This window comes from Symsagittifera roscoffensis, chromosome 9 (assembly GCF_963678635.1).
Source record: "Symsagittifera roscoffensis chromosome 9, txSymRosc1.1, whole genome shotgun sequence".
NCBI classification, from domain to species: domain Eukaryota; kingdom Metazoa; phylum Xenacoelomorpha; order Acoela; family Convolutidae; genus Symsagittifera; species Symsagittifera roscoffensis.
Genome location: NC_087070.1, coordinates 54669627 through 54682714, shown reverse-complemented (window position 1 = coordinate 54682714; position 13088 = coordinate 54669627). Strand labels below are relative to the sequence as shown.

At 44.3% G+C, this 13088-nt stretch overlaps 2 protein-coding genes across 3 annotated transcripts in view; one reads left to right on the top strand and one right to left on the bottom strand.

The window, feature by feature from the left end:
* LOC134854300 (huntingtin-interacting protein K-like) overlaps nt 1-13088 on the bottom strand; it is a 318593-nt gene that overhangs the window by 94842 nt on the left and 210663 nt on the right. The gene's annotated exons all lie outside the window — the stretch shown is intronic.
* The window catches only part of LOC134854890 (endoplasmic reticulum junction formation protein lunapark-B-like), a 220391-nt gene that overhangs the window by 207015 nt on the left and 288 nt on the right, over nt 1-13088 (top strand). Inside the window, exons 2-5 of the mRNA XM_063871249.1 lie at nt 10294-10350; nt 10442-10668; nt 10740-10839; nt 11759-11845. Of these exons, the coding sequence (XP_063727319.1) occupies nt 10324-10350; nt 10442-10668; nt 10740-10839; nt 11759-11845 (441 nt within the window). The 5' untranslated portion in view covers nt 10294-10323. The remainder of the gene's footprint in view (nt 1-10293; nt 10351-10441; nt 10669-10739; nt 10840-11758; nt 11846-13088) is intronic.

Sequence of the window (13088 nt, the reverse complement as noted above, 5' to 3'; positions counted from 1 at the left end):
ATGTGTTTCAGACGCAATTGAGGGAAGTAGAGCAAGAGTCGAGGGCGACCGGTTCTTTGGCTCGGACCAATTTGACCGGAGGGAGTAGAATCAGGGCAACCGTGCCCGAATCCCTCGCCAACCGTCTAGGGCCCTTGGCAACGGAGACGGTTGGAGCCGTAACCGTTGCTCCGAGCTCAAACGTGAGAGACAGGCTAGGGACTGCTCCTCCTCCCAGGCCGCAATCGATTGGAAGCCGACTCGGCAGATCGGTGGAGCAGAACAACAGGAATAACTCCCAGACCGCGTCTAGGAGGAACGATTCGCCTGCCACGACAAATCCTGCTTCGACAGCAGGACCGTCTACAAGTACCGTGCCAGCGGAGGGAATCGAATCAGGCAGCAGGCTGCTTTGGAATAGATCAGATCCTAGTCATTGGGGTCAGTATAAGACGGACATGTCGGCGAAGTTGAATATGAATACCTTGACGTGTCGGGAGGATGCAATGAGAATGACTGGCGGAGAAAATCCCACAGTGTCGCGACTTTATCGGATACCGGGCGTGGATTGGCTGCTAGCAGAGCAGGAGAAATTCAGCTCCTCGACCTCACTCCGACATGTAGACCTGGATGGATTGCCTCATGACAATACCTTTGGACCTCTAAACACCCGCTCGCTCACCGACGTTCGAGATAGGACCCGGGAAAGGACACCACCTGCTCGCAAGGGCAAATTCCAGACGGAGAACAAGCCCAATAACAAACATCACAAGATGTACAGACAATTCGCTAAACCACCCGGTCAGACGCCTGGCGAGTATTCGAGGGACTACCCCCGAACGACGACAGTGGTTGGAGACGATAAGAGATACGGGAACCTGAAGGCCCCGATAGGCGATGGCCTTTTTGCAGCTTATGATCCCTTGGACATGAAGGCTGCCAAGTATCTGGTTGTGGCCGGCTCCGATTATCTCTACACGCCCCGTTCTCTATTCTGGCCCGATGTGATTTTCTTGACGGCGCCTAAATTGGACTGGGGGCAGGCGATAGGCATGATGATAAGTGTACGGAGAGTGGTCAGCATGGAGCCGCAGGTAATAGTGGTTGCAGGCTCAAATGATCATCTACAAAGCAGAGGCTTATTGTCACGTTTGACGGATGGATCGATCCCGAGTAACGAGGTTATAGGGGAGGCGATAATGACACTGCTCTCGGCGATGGCCGAGGTAGAGGCAGCAGCAAGACAACGCTTCACCATGAATGTGGTGAAGGTGATCTTTGTATTGTCACCAGGCTACGCTGCGTTGCCAGAACCCCTTCAATTTGTGTACACAATGGTCACAACGATAGCAGAGGGGATATTCAACGTGATAATTCCCGCCCCAAACAGAGTAGTGGACCCGGACAATTACTATCCGTCCCGATCTGAGCTTCCCGCCGTTTGGGCTGACATTTCGAATGCCATACAGGGGCTCAGAGATTGTAGCACAACTCGGTTGGTGCTAGATGAAGTTCTGGGGTTGGAGCTGTCCAACTTCGCAAGATTACTGAAGCTAAGACCAGGGGTAGGTGACGATCATCTGTTGGTACAACAGGTGGCTGATGATCTCTGGTTCAGACAGATGGATCATGCAGAGAATGAGCAGGGAAGGATGATCAGAAAGAATATGACGTCAGCAGAGGAGGACCTCATGGCAATGGCTTTGCGTACGAAGCCACACAACAACATATGGTTGTATCTGTCACCGAGGCTGTGCACCTTGGGTGAGGACGCGTTTGAGCATGCGCCGGCAATAATTAAAGAGATACACGCGTATCTGAAGAATCTACTTAATGCCCGGGAGTTGGCTGGAGGCAAGATGTTGAAACTGATGCAAGACGTAAACACGATGTCGCTGGACAAGTTCCAAGCTGACGTGCTGGCCACGAAGGCACAGTATGAACGATCAGATGCTATCTTGGGTGGAATGGGAGTGGGATGGACGCCATCTTTCCTATCGACCTGCTATCCGAAGGCATCTAGGAACCTGATCGCGAGCTTCGTCAAAGACATCAGGAAGTTGTCGATTGGCCTGGTGCTAGCCTTATACGTGACATTTGGTCATGAAAACTTTGTGAAAGGACCGGCAAACCTCTTTACCCAAGCGTTGGCAGATTTGAGATTGGACGGACTCCTGACTCTGATTGCTATGACCTATGGTCGACTGGGAGATTTGCTTGTGCTATTACGTTACCCTGAACAACTACAGGGACCCAGTCGTGAGTTCAATGCACAGTTGGAAACCGCCTCGCTCAAGAAGATGAAAGACTGGAGGACTCTCCTGCTTCAATACCTCTTGCAACAGAACAGAAGCGTCACAGGAGAGGACAAGGTGGCGACGAACGCAGGCGAATGTAAGCAGTATTGTGGCATGCCCTTACTAACAGACTTAGCTGTCATGATGCGGATTGATCCGTTGGCTCTGGTCCACGGACTGAGGGAATTCGTCACAGTGGTGTATGGACCGGTGATGTCTTTTGCGTTCCCGGATGTGCAAGTTAAAGCGTACAGGAATTCAGTGTTGTACGTCAACCTGGTCTCAGTAGTGGATTGTTCCGTGCTGAATTGGGTAGAACAGAGTGAACTGAGGAAGCTGGCTAGCGACGATAGGCTGTTCGGAAGAATAGCAGAGCCAGGCTGGGTGTTGATGGACTTTAACAACCACTTCAAATGCAGAATGGGCCGTGAGGATCTGTCCCACATCCAGTTTAACCCAAAACTCTGGAATTTGAGACCAGTGGTGAAAGATACAGGAGAGGCTGTGGGAGTACCTCAATTGCCGGGAGCCTATGCCCATGCGAAAGAGAATCAACAAACATGGCTTTCTGGGTCCAGGCCGCTGCCGGACCAATGCCATCGATATCCACCGATAAGGAGGATGTTGTTGGGAGTCACATCTCCCATCACTGCCCCTCGTATCGGAGCAGCTCGTGACGCAGAGAAGAGAATGCTGAAGTGGAGTGGAGGGATGGAGCCGCGCTTCATCAGCTGGAACGTTGCTGCCGCGCATACGTTCGACTTCTCATTCCCCGATGCCTGGAGCAGGAAAAAGATCAAAGCACTACCCTCCAGGAGACCAGAGGTCTCGGCTGAAACGTGGAACGAAGTATATTCTCCCGCGGATGACTTATCGAGACTGAAGTGATCAGGAGAAGCGAAAGTGGTGATGCTGGAGGTGGCAAGGGAGAGCAGAGGAGGCTCATATATAACGATAGAGGACCTGGCCCCACATGGCGAGGAGTTGGTAGAGTTTCTGGTCGATGATGAATTGTTTTATCATGCAAGAGACATGGCCGTACCGGCTCGGCCGGATTCGGGCACAGACGCGCGACAAGGACCCTCGGGACCTAGGCCGAAACCTGATGCGGACGACGATGAATTGATGGATCAGGACGATAACGATGATGGGACCGGAAGTAAGACGGAGAAACCGGGAGAGACCGATCTAGGAGCGTTGGAAAGGGACTTGCTAGAGTACCGGTTCAGTGAAGATGACGATGGGGAAGTCGATGGGAGTTTATTGTTAATGGCACCATCGTCCTTCATGTCTCCTACAAAGGAGGCGTCGGCCGATCTATCTCCGATAGACCCAATAAGCCAGGCTAGAGAGTGCCGAAGCAGGGATCCGCAGAAACTGCTTTATGAATCACCAAGGAGGAGGAAAATCGAAGAGTCAATGAAGATATCGTTCCTCAGCACATTACCAGAAGAAGAATGGGAAAGATATCAAATGGAGTTGGAAGGCAAGACAGGAGCAATCTGCAGCCGAGTAAACTTCATGGAGAAATCTTGGGACGTGATAAGGCGATATGGGACGCAGTCCATAATGAAGGTGGGATTGAACCAACCCATCATGCGTGAGGTCCTAGAAAAAATAGTGAGCTCCATGGAGTCGGATGTTCTGACCGAGTCAGTAACAGAAGACAGTGCCGATGATCAGCATGTTGCAAAGAAATTACCTGTCAGACGAGCCAGGAAAGGGCTGAAGCGACTAAAAGGGAAAACAGGAAGTCGAGCCATGAACCCGAGAGTGGTGAAGTCAAGAGCCAGCGCAGTGGTGACCTCTTTAACGAGCGCAGGTCGTTCAGGCGAGAGCGGGCAGGGAGATAGTACAACGCTGACAGGTGGAGAAAAAGAGAATCTGATACCCCCTATGCTCTTGGCAGGTCTGACCGTAACCGCCACAAGATCGAAGAAGACGGCGCGAACCCTGGCAGACACTAAGTTAGAAATGGAAATCATCAGTCAATGTGGATCTGGAGGACTTGAAGATTATAGGCCCTCGCGAATCAACATGGCCAAGTTGAAACTGGAAGGACAACTCGACGTGGTCGAGTACAGTCGAATAACTGTGCCGGAATCGGTCCACATGGGAGATCCGGCAGGGGGTTATGTGGAGATGTTGAAAGCGAGGAACTCCGCGAGAGGGCACCTGATGGCTTGGAGTGAAAAGCGGGCCATGCAAGAATATCTGAAAGGGCTTACGGAGAACTCTAACTTCAATCGAAAAGAGTATGGCACAGTAATGTCATCAGAAGCGAACGAAATTGGATTGGAAAAACTGCTAGAGATTTCTTGGAGGGCGGCCCTCCAGAAATACTTCGATGAGACGATGAATGCACCTGCGACGGTAGCAGCATACCTGGCTCATCCTTGCGTGAGAACTGATCTGCAAGTACGGTTGGCTTGGTGCTTGATGGGCATCAAAAAGGCGGAGTATGAAGCCAGTAATGATTCGAGATAACGAGAACAGGAGCTAGAATTGATGGAAGCTCTGCGAGCATTGATCTCAAAAGACGATTCAGCGATAGCATGGGCTAAACGAAAGGATGCCCTTTGCTTTGTCAGGTTCGTGGTGGATCGTATCCCCACTCCTGTGTTGGGAGAATGTATAAAGATCATTCGGCAAAAGGGAGTTGATTGCGAAAGGAACTTCCTTAGGGCACTCCTAGAACTATATCAGGACATGCCGTTGACTGTACCAAACAAGGAGTCGAATGACATGGAAAGCTATCGCAAGTTGAAAGAGGTGAGAAGATACTCCAACAAAGAGTTGAAAGTGAGCCGAGAGTTGATTGAAGCGGTCAGAGGACAAAAAGAGTTTGCTACACTAGGGAAACTGAAGTCGTTCCAATATGTGTCTGGCATACCAGTGATGGCGTATAATCCCTTCGTGAACGAAGAAGCCAGGGAAGCATACTTCGACTATGAGCAAGTCACAGTGCTCAACTTCTGGGTTGAACGGATTAAGGAAATTGGAATGTTGATGGTGGAACAACCCAAGCTTGGAATTATTTTGGAAGAACGAGTAGTCGAACCCTCGATTCCCGAGCTCAAAGGGCAAGTGAGTTTTGATTGTGGTTCTTGGGACGGTCCCTTGAAAACCAGTCTAGTAGTGATGTGGGAACTCATGAAACCTTCCTGGTGTCCCCATCCTAACGCAGGCTTAATCTGGGACATGACCGCGGATGTCATGTTAGAACGGGATGATGATGCGAGTTTACATGATCTGGCCATGATACATCACCTGCTGGCCATGAGATTGACGAAGAGGAAGAGCAACCCGTCCACGGAGCTGTCCGAGGAAGGTACACCGAGTAATTGGTTGAAGCAAGGCACATGCTTGGCTCAACACAGCGGGATGGAAGGACATGTTTGTAACCTGGGACACTGCCTGATTACGCTGAGCGAGCAGCATCGACAACTGGCACGATTGTATGGAAGATTGAGCATGTCAGATAAGAGTGCCATGGAGTTGGTCGCGGACTGCCATGGGGTGACAGACGTAAACCTGATCACAGCCTTGGGATTTTATAGCATGACGAGTTCGATAGAATCGCTCGAGCGCTTCGAGCGTGCCCATGAGCTAGTGACGTCCCTCAGCGTGGAAATATTCCCTGGAGCATTACAGACAGAGCAGAAGATTGGAGGCTGGCGAGAAGCTCTAGAAAATGAAATGAATCTGAAGGACAGTGAAGCCTATCACAGACCTACTGGTTCAAAATATATGGTGGGTTCAAGCTCCGCGCCATATTGTAATATCAAGTATCCAACGCACATGGTAGTGATGGATGCGAGGACGCAACAAGTGTTGGTTGACCAACTTTTCTCTGTGCCAAAGTGCGTGAGGTTGGCCAGAATGTCAGAGAGGTCATATGACTTGTTGGCAAAGATCTTTCGGGCAGTCCCGAAGAGATCCGAAGGCGAGTTGCAAGACGTTGTGGGTGAACAGTTCATGAGACTGAACGAAGGCAACGTGAGTGAGTTCCAGAAGCAGAAAGCGAGTGGAGCGTTACCTACTGAATTCCCCACCATAGAAGAGAAAGACGATTTACATAGAATTCTGATGGAAGTGGAACCGTTGCTGGGAGCCTCAGGGTATCGGACCCGAAGGAACATAGTGAGAACCCATGGGGAGTATCCTTGCCACTGCTTGGCACAGACGTTGTGGTACCCCAAACGCGGGAATCTGATCCTAGTATGGGACGTGGAGGAGTTGTACTCCACGGGGTTGCCCGATCAGAATCAACAAGTGTCAATCGTGGTGGTTAGCGCCATGCTACCAGTGAGATGGTTGGAGGCTAACGCGGACACAAGTGAGCAGGAGACGGCCGTGCCGACTCCTGAACAGTTGAGCAACGTTAAAATGAGTCGTGAATTGGATCTTTTCAGAACCACCTGCAAGGTTCTGAGGATACCTAAAGCCATTGAAAGAATTTGGTCAAGGCAAAGATTGATGCCTTGGTTCCGTGCAGTGATGAAATCTTGGATGTATGAACGCGCGAAGCGTCACATGTCAAGGAACACGGAAGCCTATCAATCTTTCCAGCTAGATATAGGACCAGGAGCCTATAAACGAGCATTCTTGACGCACAGAAACGCGGTCACCACAGCGGTGAAGCGGGTAGCTGGAGCGCCTTGTGTTACTGAAGATGAGAAGAAAGAGGTCTTAAGAGCTGACCTAGAACGAAACGTGAGCCTATGTCTTCACAACAGCTTTTGCAGGAACCGGGAGCAGAAGGTGAATGTGGACTTGCTACCTTGTTGCAAACCGAGGCTGCTGGAACAGGAGGGTTGGGGCACGGCCCGCAACTCTCTAGACATGTTAGAGGAAGTTCTGGAAGACAGTGACGCTGAACATCAGGATGGAGAAATGATGGAGTGAAGATGACCAAAGAAGAGAAGAGAAGGAGAGAATAACTTGATTGTCTTTGTGTGTAAAAACTTAAACCAATCAACCAAGTTTTGATTATTGAACTTGTTAAACTTTTTGTTTTGATCTAGTTTGGTCAGACCAAACTTTGAAAATGTTGCAATTGTTGAAATTGTTGAAATTGTTGATTTTAGTTACTACTATCTATGTATGTATATAAGGGACATAGGTGAGTATATTTACCTATTTATTCACGACTGAAGTTTTTAACCTGTGTAAGACACAAATTCACTGTGTGGCGACATGGTAAGTTTGAGTAAACTCGCTCGAGAAGGGTGGGTAACTCAAGAACTTTCCTAGCCACAGAGTTTCTTAGTTTTAATATTGAAAGGACCGCATAGATGAATGATTATACTTGGTGAGTAGTGTTAAGTTAATTTTAACGGGTGCGTGGCCGTGCCACGTCCCACTTTTTAATCAGAGGCGAAAAGAAGTTTTATGGCGAGATGACGTAAGTAGTCAGAAAAGAAATTTTATCTAGGACACTCCTCATGGTGCAAATTTTGTGAAAATGTTGAAAGGCAGTGAGATGTAGTACGATGCCATTTGTGAACACGTAGTGAGTTGAGGTGGAGTAGATAAATTTCAATTTCTTATGTGATTTGTAAGATTGATTACAGAAAACTGGATAACTACTTGACGATAACCCGGTGTTATGCGATCAATAGGGACATTGATGGAGACTTGTCCGGGGAGTATGTGCCATTCTGCCAGATGACACAGCACAACCTTCCGGCGACATAAAAAAGAGTGACTAAAGGCCTTATGAACAAAAAAGTGTTGCGACGGAGGGTCAGAATGTTCTAGAATTTTTATTTTTAAAATTTCGATCGGAAGAAGAACATTTCTGAGAAATAGAAAAAAGACGGCCATTTTGAATGAAAAGACGAAAATCAGAACCACGATAGAGATTGTGAAGAACAGTCGTGCAAGAAAATTACGGAGCCTCTTATCGTGGCAAAAACACACGATAAGGACCTTAGCGACAGATATTTGTGGAGACGGAGGCTTCAGTGGGGGGAAGAAAAATACCACGGAACCCTCCCGGGACACGAAATATAAGAGATAAGAGTGTTATCTCAAGAAAATCACGGGAGCGGAGGCTTGGTCCCCCAGAGACTGTCTATGTGAAGGGACTGTGAAAACTAACTTTAACAGCTGCTGTAATGTCCTAGATCTTAATTAAACACCGATATTATTTGATATTTCAGGACATGAGTAGATAGAAAAAGGAAAGGGTCAATCCATCTCTAATGGATTTAATATAGAACTGTCACACGAAAACATATAAAAATAGGTTGTTCGAGCCGTGTTTTTAATGACAATCACGTAGTCTGAGGATCCGAGACTCAGCTATGTGGTTGTGTTCGCATATAAACGAAAGCTGATCAAAAGTCGTTTGACTGATGGCCTAAAAATGGTAACTTTTTACTTTGCCCTAGACAGACCAGAAAATCAACTGGCAAGGTCGAGACGGTGAAAAACGAGTAGAATTAAGGTAACTGACGCCTGCCAGTCGTTAATAGGTACTTTTTCTACGCTCCGTCGCTGTGTGATATTTGGGCGAATGTTACAAAAAATTCGAATGGAGCCTGTCATGCACGATTTTCTCGCGATAACTAAAAACCGAAAAAGAGAATTCAGAACAATCGAGTGACAATCGCGGGAAAGTTGCAAGAAAAATCGGTAGGAAATTGCTATTCGCAATTTCCGTCACAGCAATAACCTAGAGTAGAGCTGTCCCATTCGAAACAGAGATAAGAGTATTCCCACGAACTGCTGGATTATTGTGACTTGACTGGAGTATTATTCTAAACTGGACTAGAGTGAACCTTCGGTGGAAAAGTGGACAGCTTGAGTGTCCCAATGGTTCACGAGAAATTATAGTCTAGAGTACAAACTTGTTCTTGTTGTTAAAGCTGACAAACATTAAACTCATTTTAGTTACATTATTTAATTCTCGAGTTGATTACCGACTTGATTACTCCCAGTTCTTGAGCGTGCTACAATGTGAGTACTAATTTAAATTTCTAGAGTGTGTTTTACAATTGTTATGTTGAGGTAAGGCGAGTTTTAGGTTGATCCATCTGAAATGGATCAAAGTTCCACTGTCTAATAAAAAGTAATTCAACGGATTGTTCCGACCCGGTTTTTAACAGCGTTCATGTATTTTGGGTATCTAGAGACCTGAGTATGGGGACGTTATCATTTCTAGAGTAGGGGGGATATTTTGGTAGTAGCCTTAAGCTGTAACGGGTCGTAGTCTCATGTCACAAGCGAACCGAATTGGCTCCGACTGATTTGAGGTGGAAAAACACAGGAGATAGTGTCCCTGACTCTTGAGCCAATGGTTATAGGGCTTATTTTTCTTGAGCCTCATGTGTGACTGCAGTAGACGAATGTTACACCATCTCCAAAGGTTTAAATATAGAACTGTCCCCAAAAGCATAGTAAAATAGGATATTCGAGCCGTGTTTTTAATAACAATCACGTAGTCTGAGGATCCGAGACCCAGCTATGTGGTTGTATTCGCATGTAAACGAAAGCCGATTAAAAGTCGTTTGACTGATGGCCTGAAATTAGAAACTTTTTACTTAGCCATGGACAGACCAGAAAACCAACTGGCTAGGTTGAGACGGTGAAAAACGTAGAATCTAGGTAACTGACGCCGGCAAGTCGTTAATAGGTAATTTTTCTACGCTCCGTCACTGTGTAGTATTTGGGCGAATGTTACAGTTCTATCATTTTTGTTGAGTCCGGCTTCAAATTCTATGCAGATGCTATCATACTTTTTGTGCTTGTTGCTTAAGTCATGTCTTACCTTTGGGTTTAACTTTTTAGGAACCAGTAACATGACCCCTCCACCCTTCAATTTTTTACTTGATTCAAAAGTTCTATCGCATCGGAACAACTTATGTTTGTCATTGTCTATGGCTCATTACCCTAACCATAATGCAAGGAAAGCTAAATAGGATTGAGGAGTTAATAAGTCATCCCTGATCGCTTGTGTCGATATATTTATATTTGATGTTTCAAGGCTTCATTTTTTTTGCTGTTTCAGAAGGATATGTGACAAAACAACAGTAGTGTTATGGGGAAAATCTTCTCTATTTTCCAGGTTATTCAAGTTGCTAATTTTGCATAAGCCAGGGCCGATTAAAAGGCATTCCTCTGTGCAGTCTTTTACGAACGGCTTGTATGTGTTTTAGCGTCAGTCTCTGGGGGAACAGCTGGAAGAAACTGAAAATAATATCAATGCAGTTCGGAAAAACCGATACCAAAGTCAACAACGTCAGAAAAGAATTGTTGCTTCAGTAACTCTATGGACGCTTCTACTGTATTCACTTTCTGCTGCTTCTGTTTTTGCGTATTATTTTCCTTCTTCTTGGAAAATGCGCGTCGTTTATGCGCTTCCTCTTTGTTTTGGCCCGGTTTTGTAAGTTCTACAAAAGATTGAAATTTTAATCTCTGTTCATCTACAGAATTTTCTGATAAACTATTTTTCAGGGCATATGTGTTGCGTAGAATAATCATGCTTTACTTCACCAGCCGAATCAAGAGCTCTGATGAAGTGTTACGCAGCTTAATTGAGAAGAAAAAAGCTCTGGTAGTTAATTTAATTTTAAAGTCAAAGTTGATCTTATGTTACTTATATTTTTTTCGGCCTTAGGATGTTCTTTCCGTATGCATGTTTAACTGAAAGCTGTTTCAGCTGCAATCTCTGCCCGAGTGGCGTATTTGTGCTGTTTTTTGCCAATTATAAGTTGAGTCTTCTTAGAGCACAAGTAGTGAAAAGCTTTGCTTCGGCTCCAGCATTTTTTCAGTATTAGAATTGATTTTAACATTTTTCTTGGGCTAAAAAATTGTTTTCTGGACAATATATTGTCCTAATTGCCTCTTTGTTAAAGATCACCTAATTTCATTAAATTTAGAGAATCACGATTGATTTACTTATAAACTGTAAAAATAAACAGTTATGCCACTTAGAATAACAAAAGGTTGCAGAAGAATTAAGGTGTGATTTACTACTTCATAACAAAAATTCATAAGTTTATAATTTTTTTGGGTTCCATTCCATCATGAAGCTTGATTTTGACCGTAACTATAATTAAATAATAATCCACTAAATTGTCCAAGCCTGAAAAATCTTTTGTTGAGCCTGATATCTAAATAAAATGTTTTTTTTTGGTGCTCATTCATAGGATTAGTATGATATAATTAGCTGAATTTTTGGCTCAAAATACATTAAGTACCAAAAATTTCGAATTGACAAAATCAGTTGAAAAGAGCACTGCCTATTTTGAAAAAAATATTGCGTACAATTTTGAAATTCAGGTAGCCTTTAGACATGCAAGAGTTTTCTGAATTAGATAGTTTAATCTTTTTATTAACCTACCTATCTAAACTTCTTTCACTAGCATTTCTGACGTATTGTATTTTCCTTGTTCGATTTTTTGCCTTATTGCATTTTTAATTTTCGATATTAGCTTGTAAAGAGAAGCAATAGATTTGATTTTTTTTTTCAGCTGGAGCAGGTGAGAGAGAAGGAAAGCTATAAGAAGGCAAAAGAAATCCTGGAGAAATATGACCCCGAGGTGATCAAATTCAAGAATGTAAGTAAATTGAAGCAAGTGTTGGTAAATTACAATTGACTCGCTTGAAAGCGTCGCAAATTGAAATTTTTTTAAGTTGTATTTTTTTTCTGCTTGATAGGTATCGATCTATATTATATCGTGTTAGTGGCCTCATATTGCGTCGTTTGACCAGCAAAAAAATTCTGTTTATATTTTGAGGTGAGGGGCTTAATATTTTTTAGGCTCAAATTTTTTTCGGTTTGTTTTTTTTTCCGGCTGACTAGGTTTCGGTCTATACTATTTCGGCTTTGTTACCCAATATTATTTCATTTAAGGAGCGAATAAAGTTTCTGTGTATCCGTGTTTTTTGAGGGTTGAATAAAATCTCATGATTCTTAAGTCTTGTTGGCTTTTTTTCTGCTAAAAGAGTTTCGCTAAGGTATTTTCGATTTGTTACTGCTTGGTAAATTTTGTCCTGATGATAATTTTACATCTTATTGTCTTTTCACAAGCAAAGATTGTGTTATCGTATAAACTATCTTTTTTTTCAACCCAAGTCGCAAATTCTGTGGCGACAAAATGTGATCATTTTGAAAGTGTTCATTTTGATCAATAACCAGATATTAAGTACAGCCAATGCTAAGGATAGTAACACAGACTATTAAATTACAAATAGCACTTCAACTTTAAGGTATCATGGATATTTAGCGTAGAGGTAGGGAAGGAGACCCGCAGCAAAATACGAGGGTTCAAACCTAGACAGGTTTGGATGTTTTTAATGAACTTTTTCGTATACTAGTTAAAATGCGTCCGCTATATAAATTGAGGCATTTGATTCGGTCAGTTTCTTTTTTTTTAAATTGACTGGTACTGCTAGTGCGTCATAATTGGCTTGCGTTACCTAGCAATATTGTAGACTCGTAATTGGCGTGCGTCACTTCAGAAATTTTATAGATTCAAAGTTTTACTCATTCAGTTTTTCCCAGAAGTGTTATCGGTCATATTTTTGCTTGTGTATGCGAAGTGCAACTTCGTTTCTGTGTTGAATGCTTTTTTCTCAAAACTAGCCTTATTCAATTTGATAGATCCAATTATTAAATCCATATATCTCGTATTGATAGGTGTAGATAGATCTAGCCTGTGTAATTTTTTGTTTAGTGAACTGCAAATTAACTCGTTTTGCTGGGTTTCCACCAAAGCGAGGCTTGAGAATTAATATCATGCAATTTAGGCTATCAAAGAGCCCACAATTTTCCGTAAAGAAGAAAATTTAATTTCTATG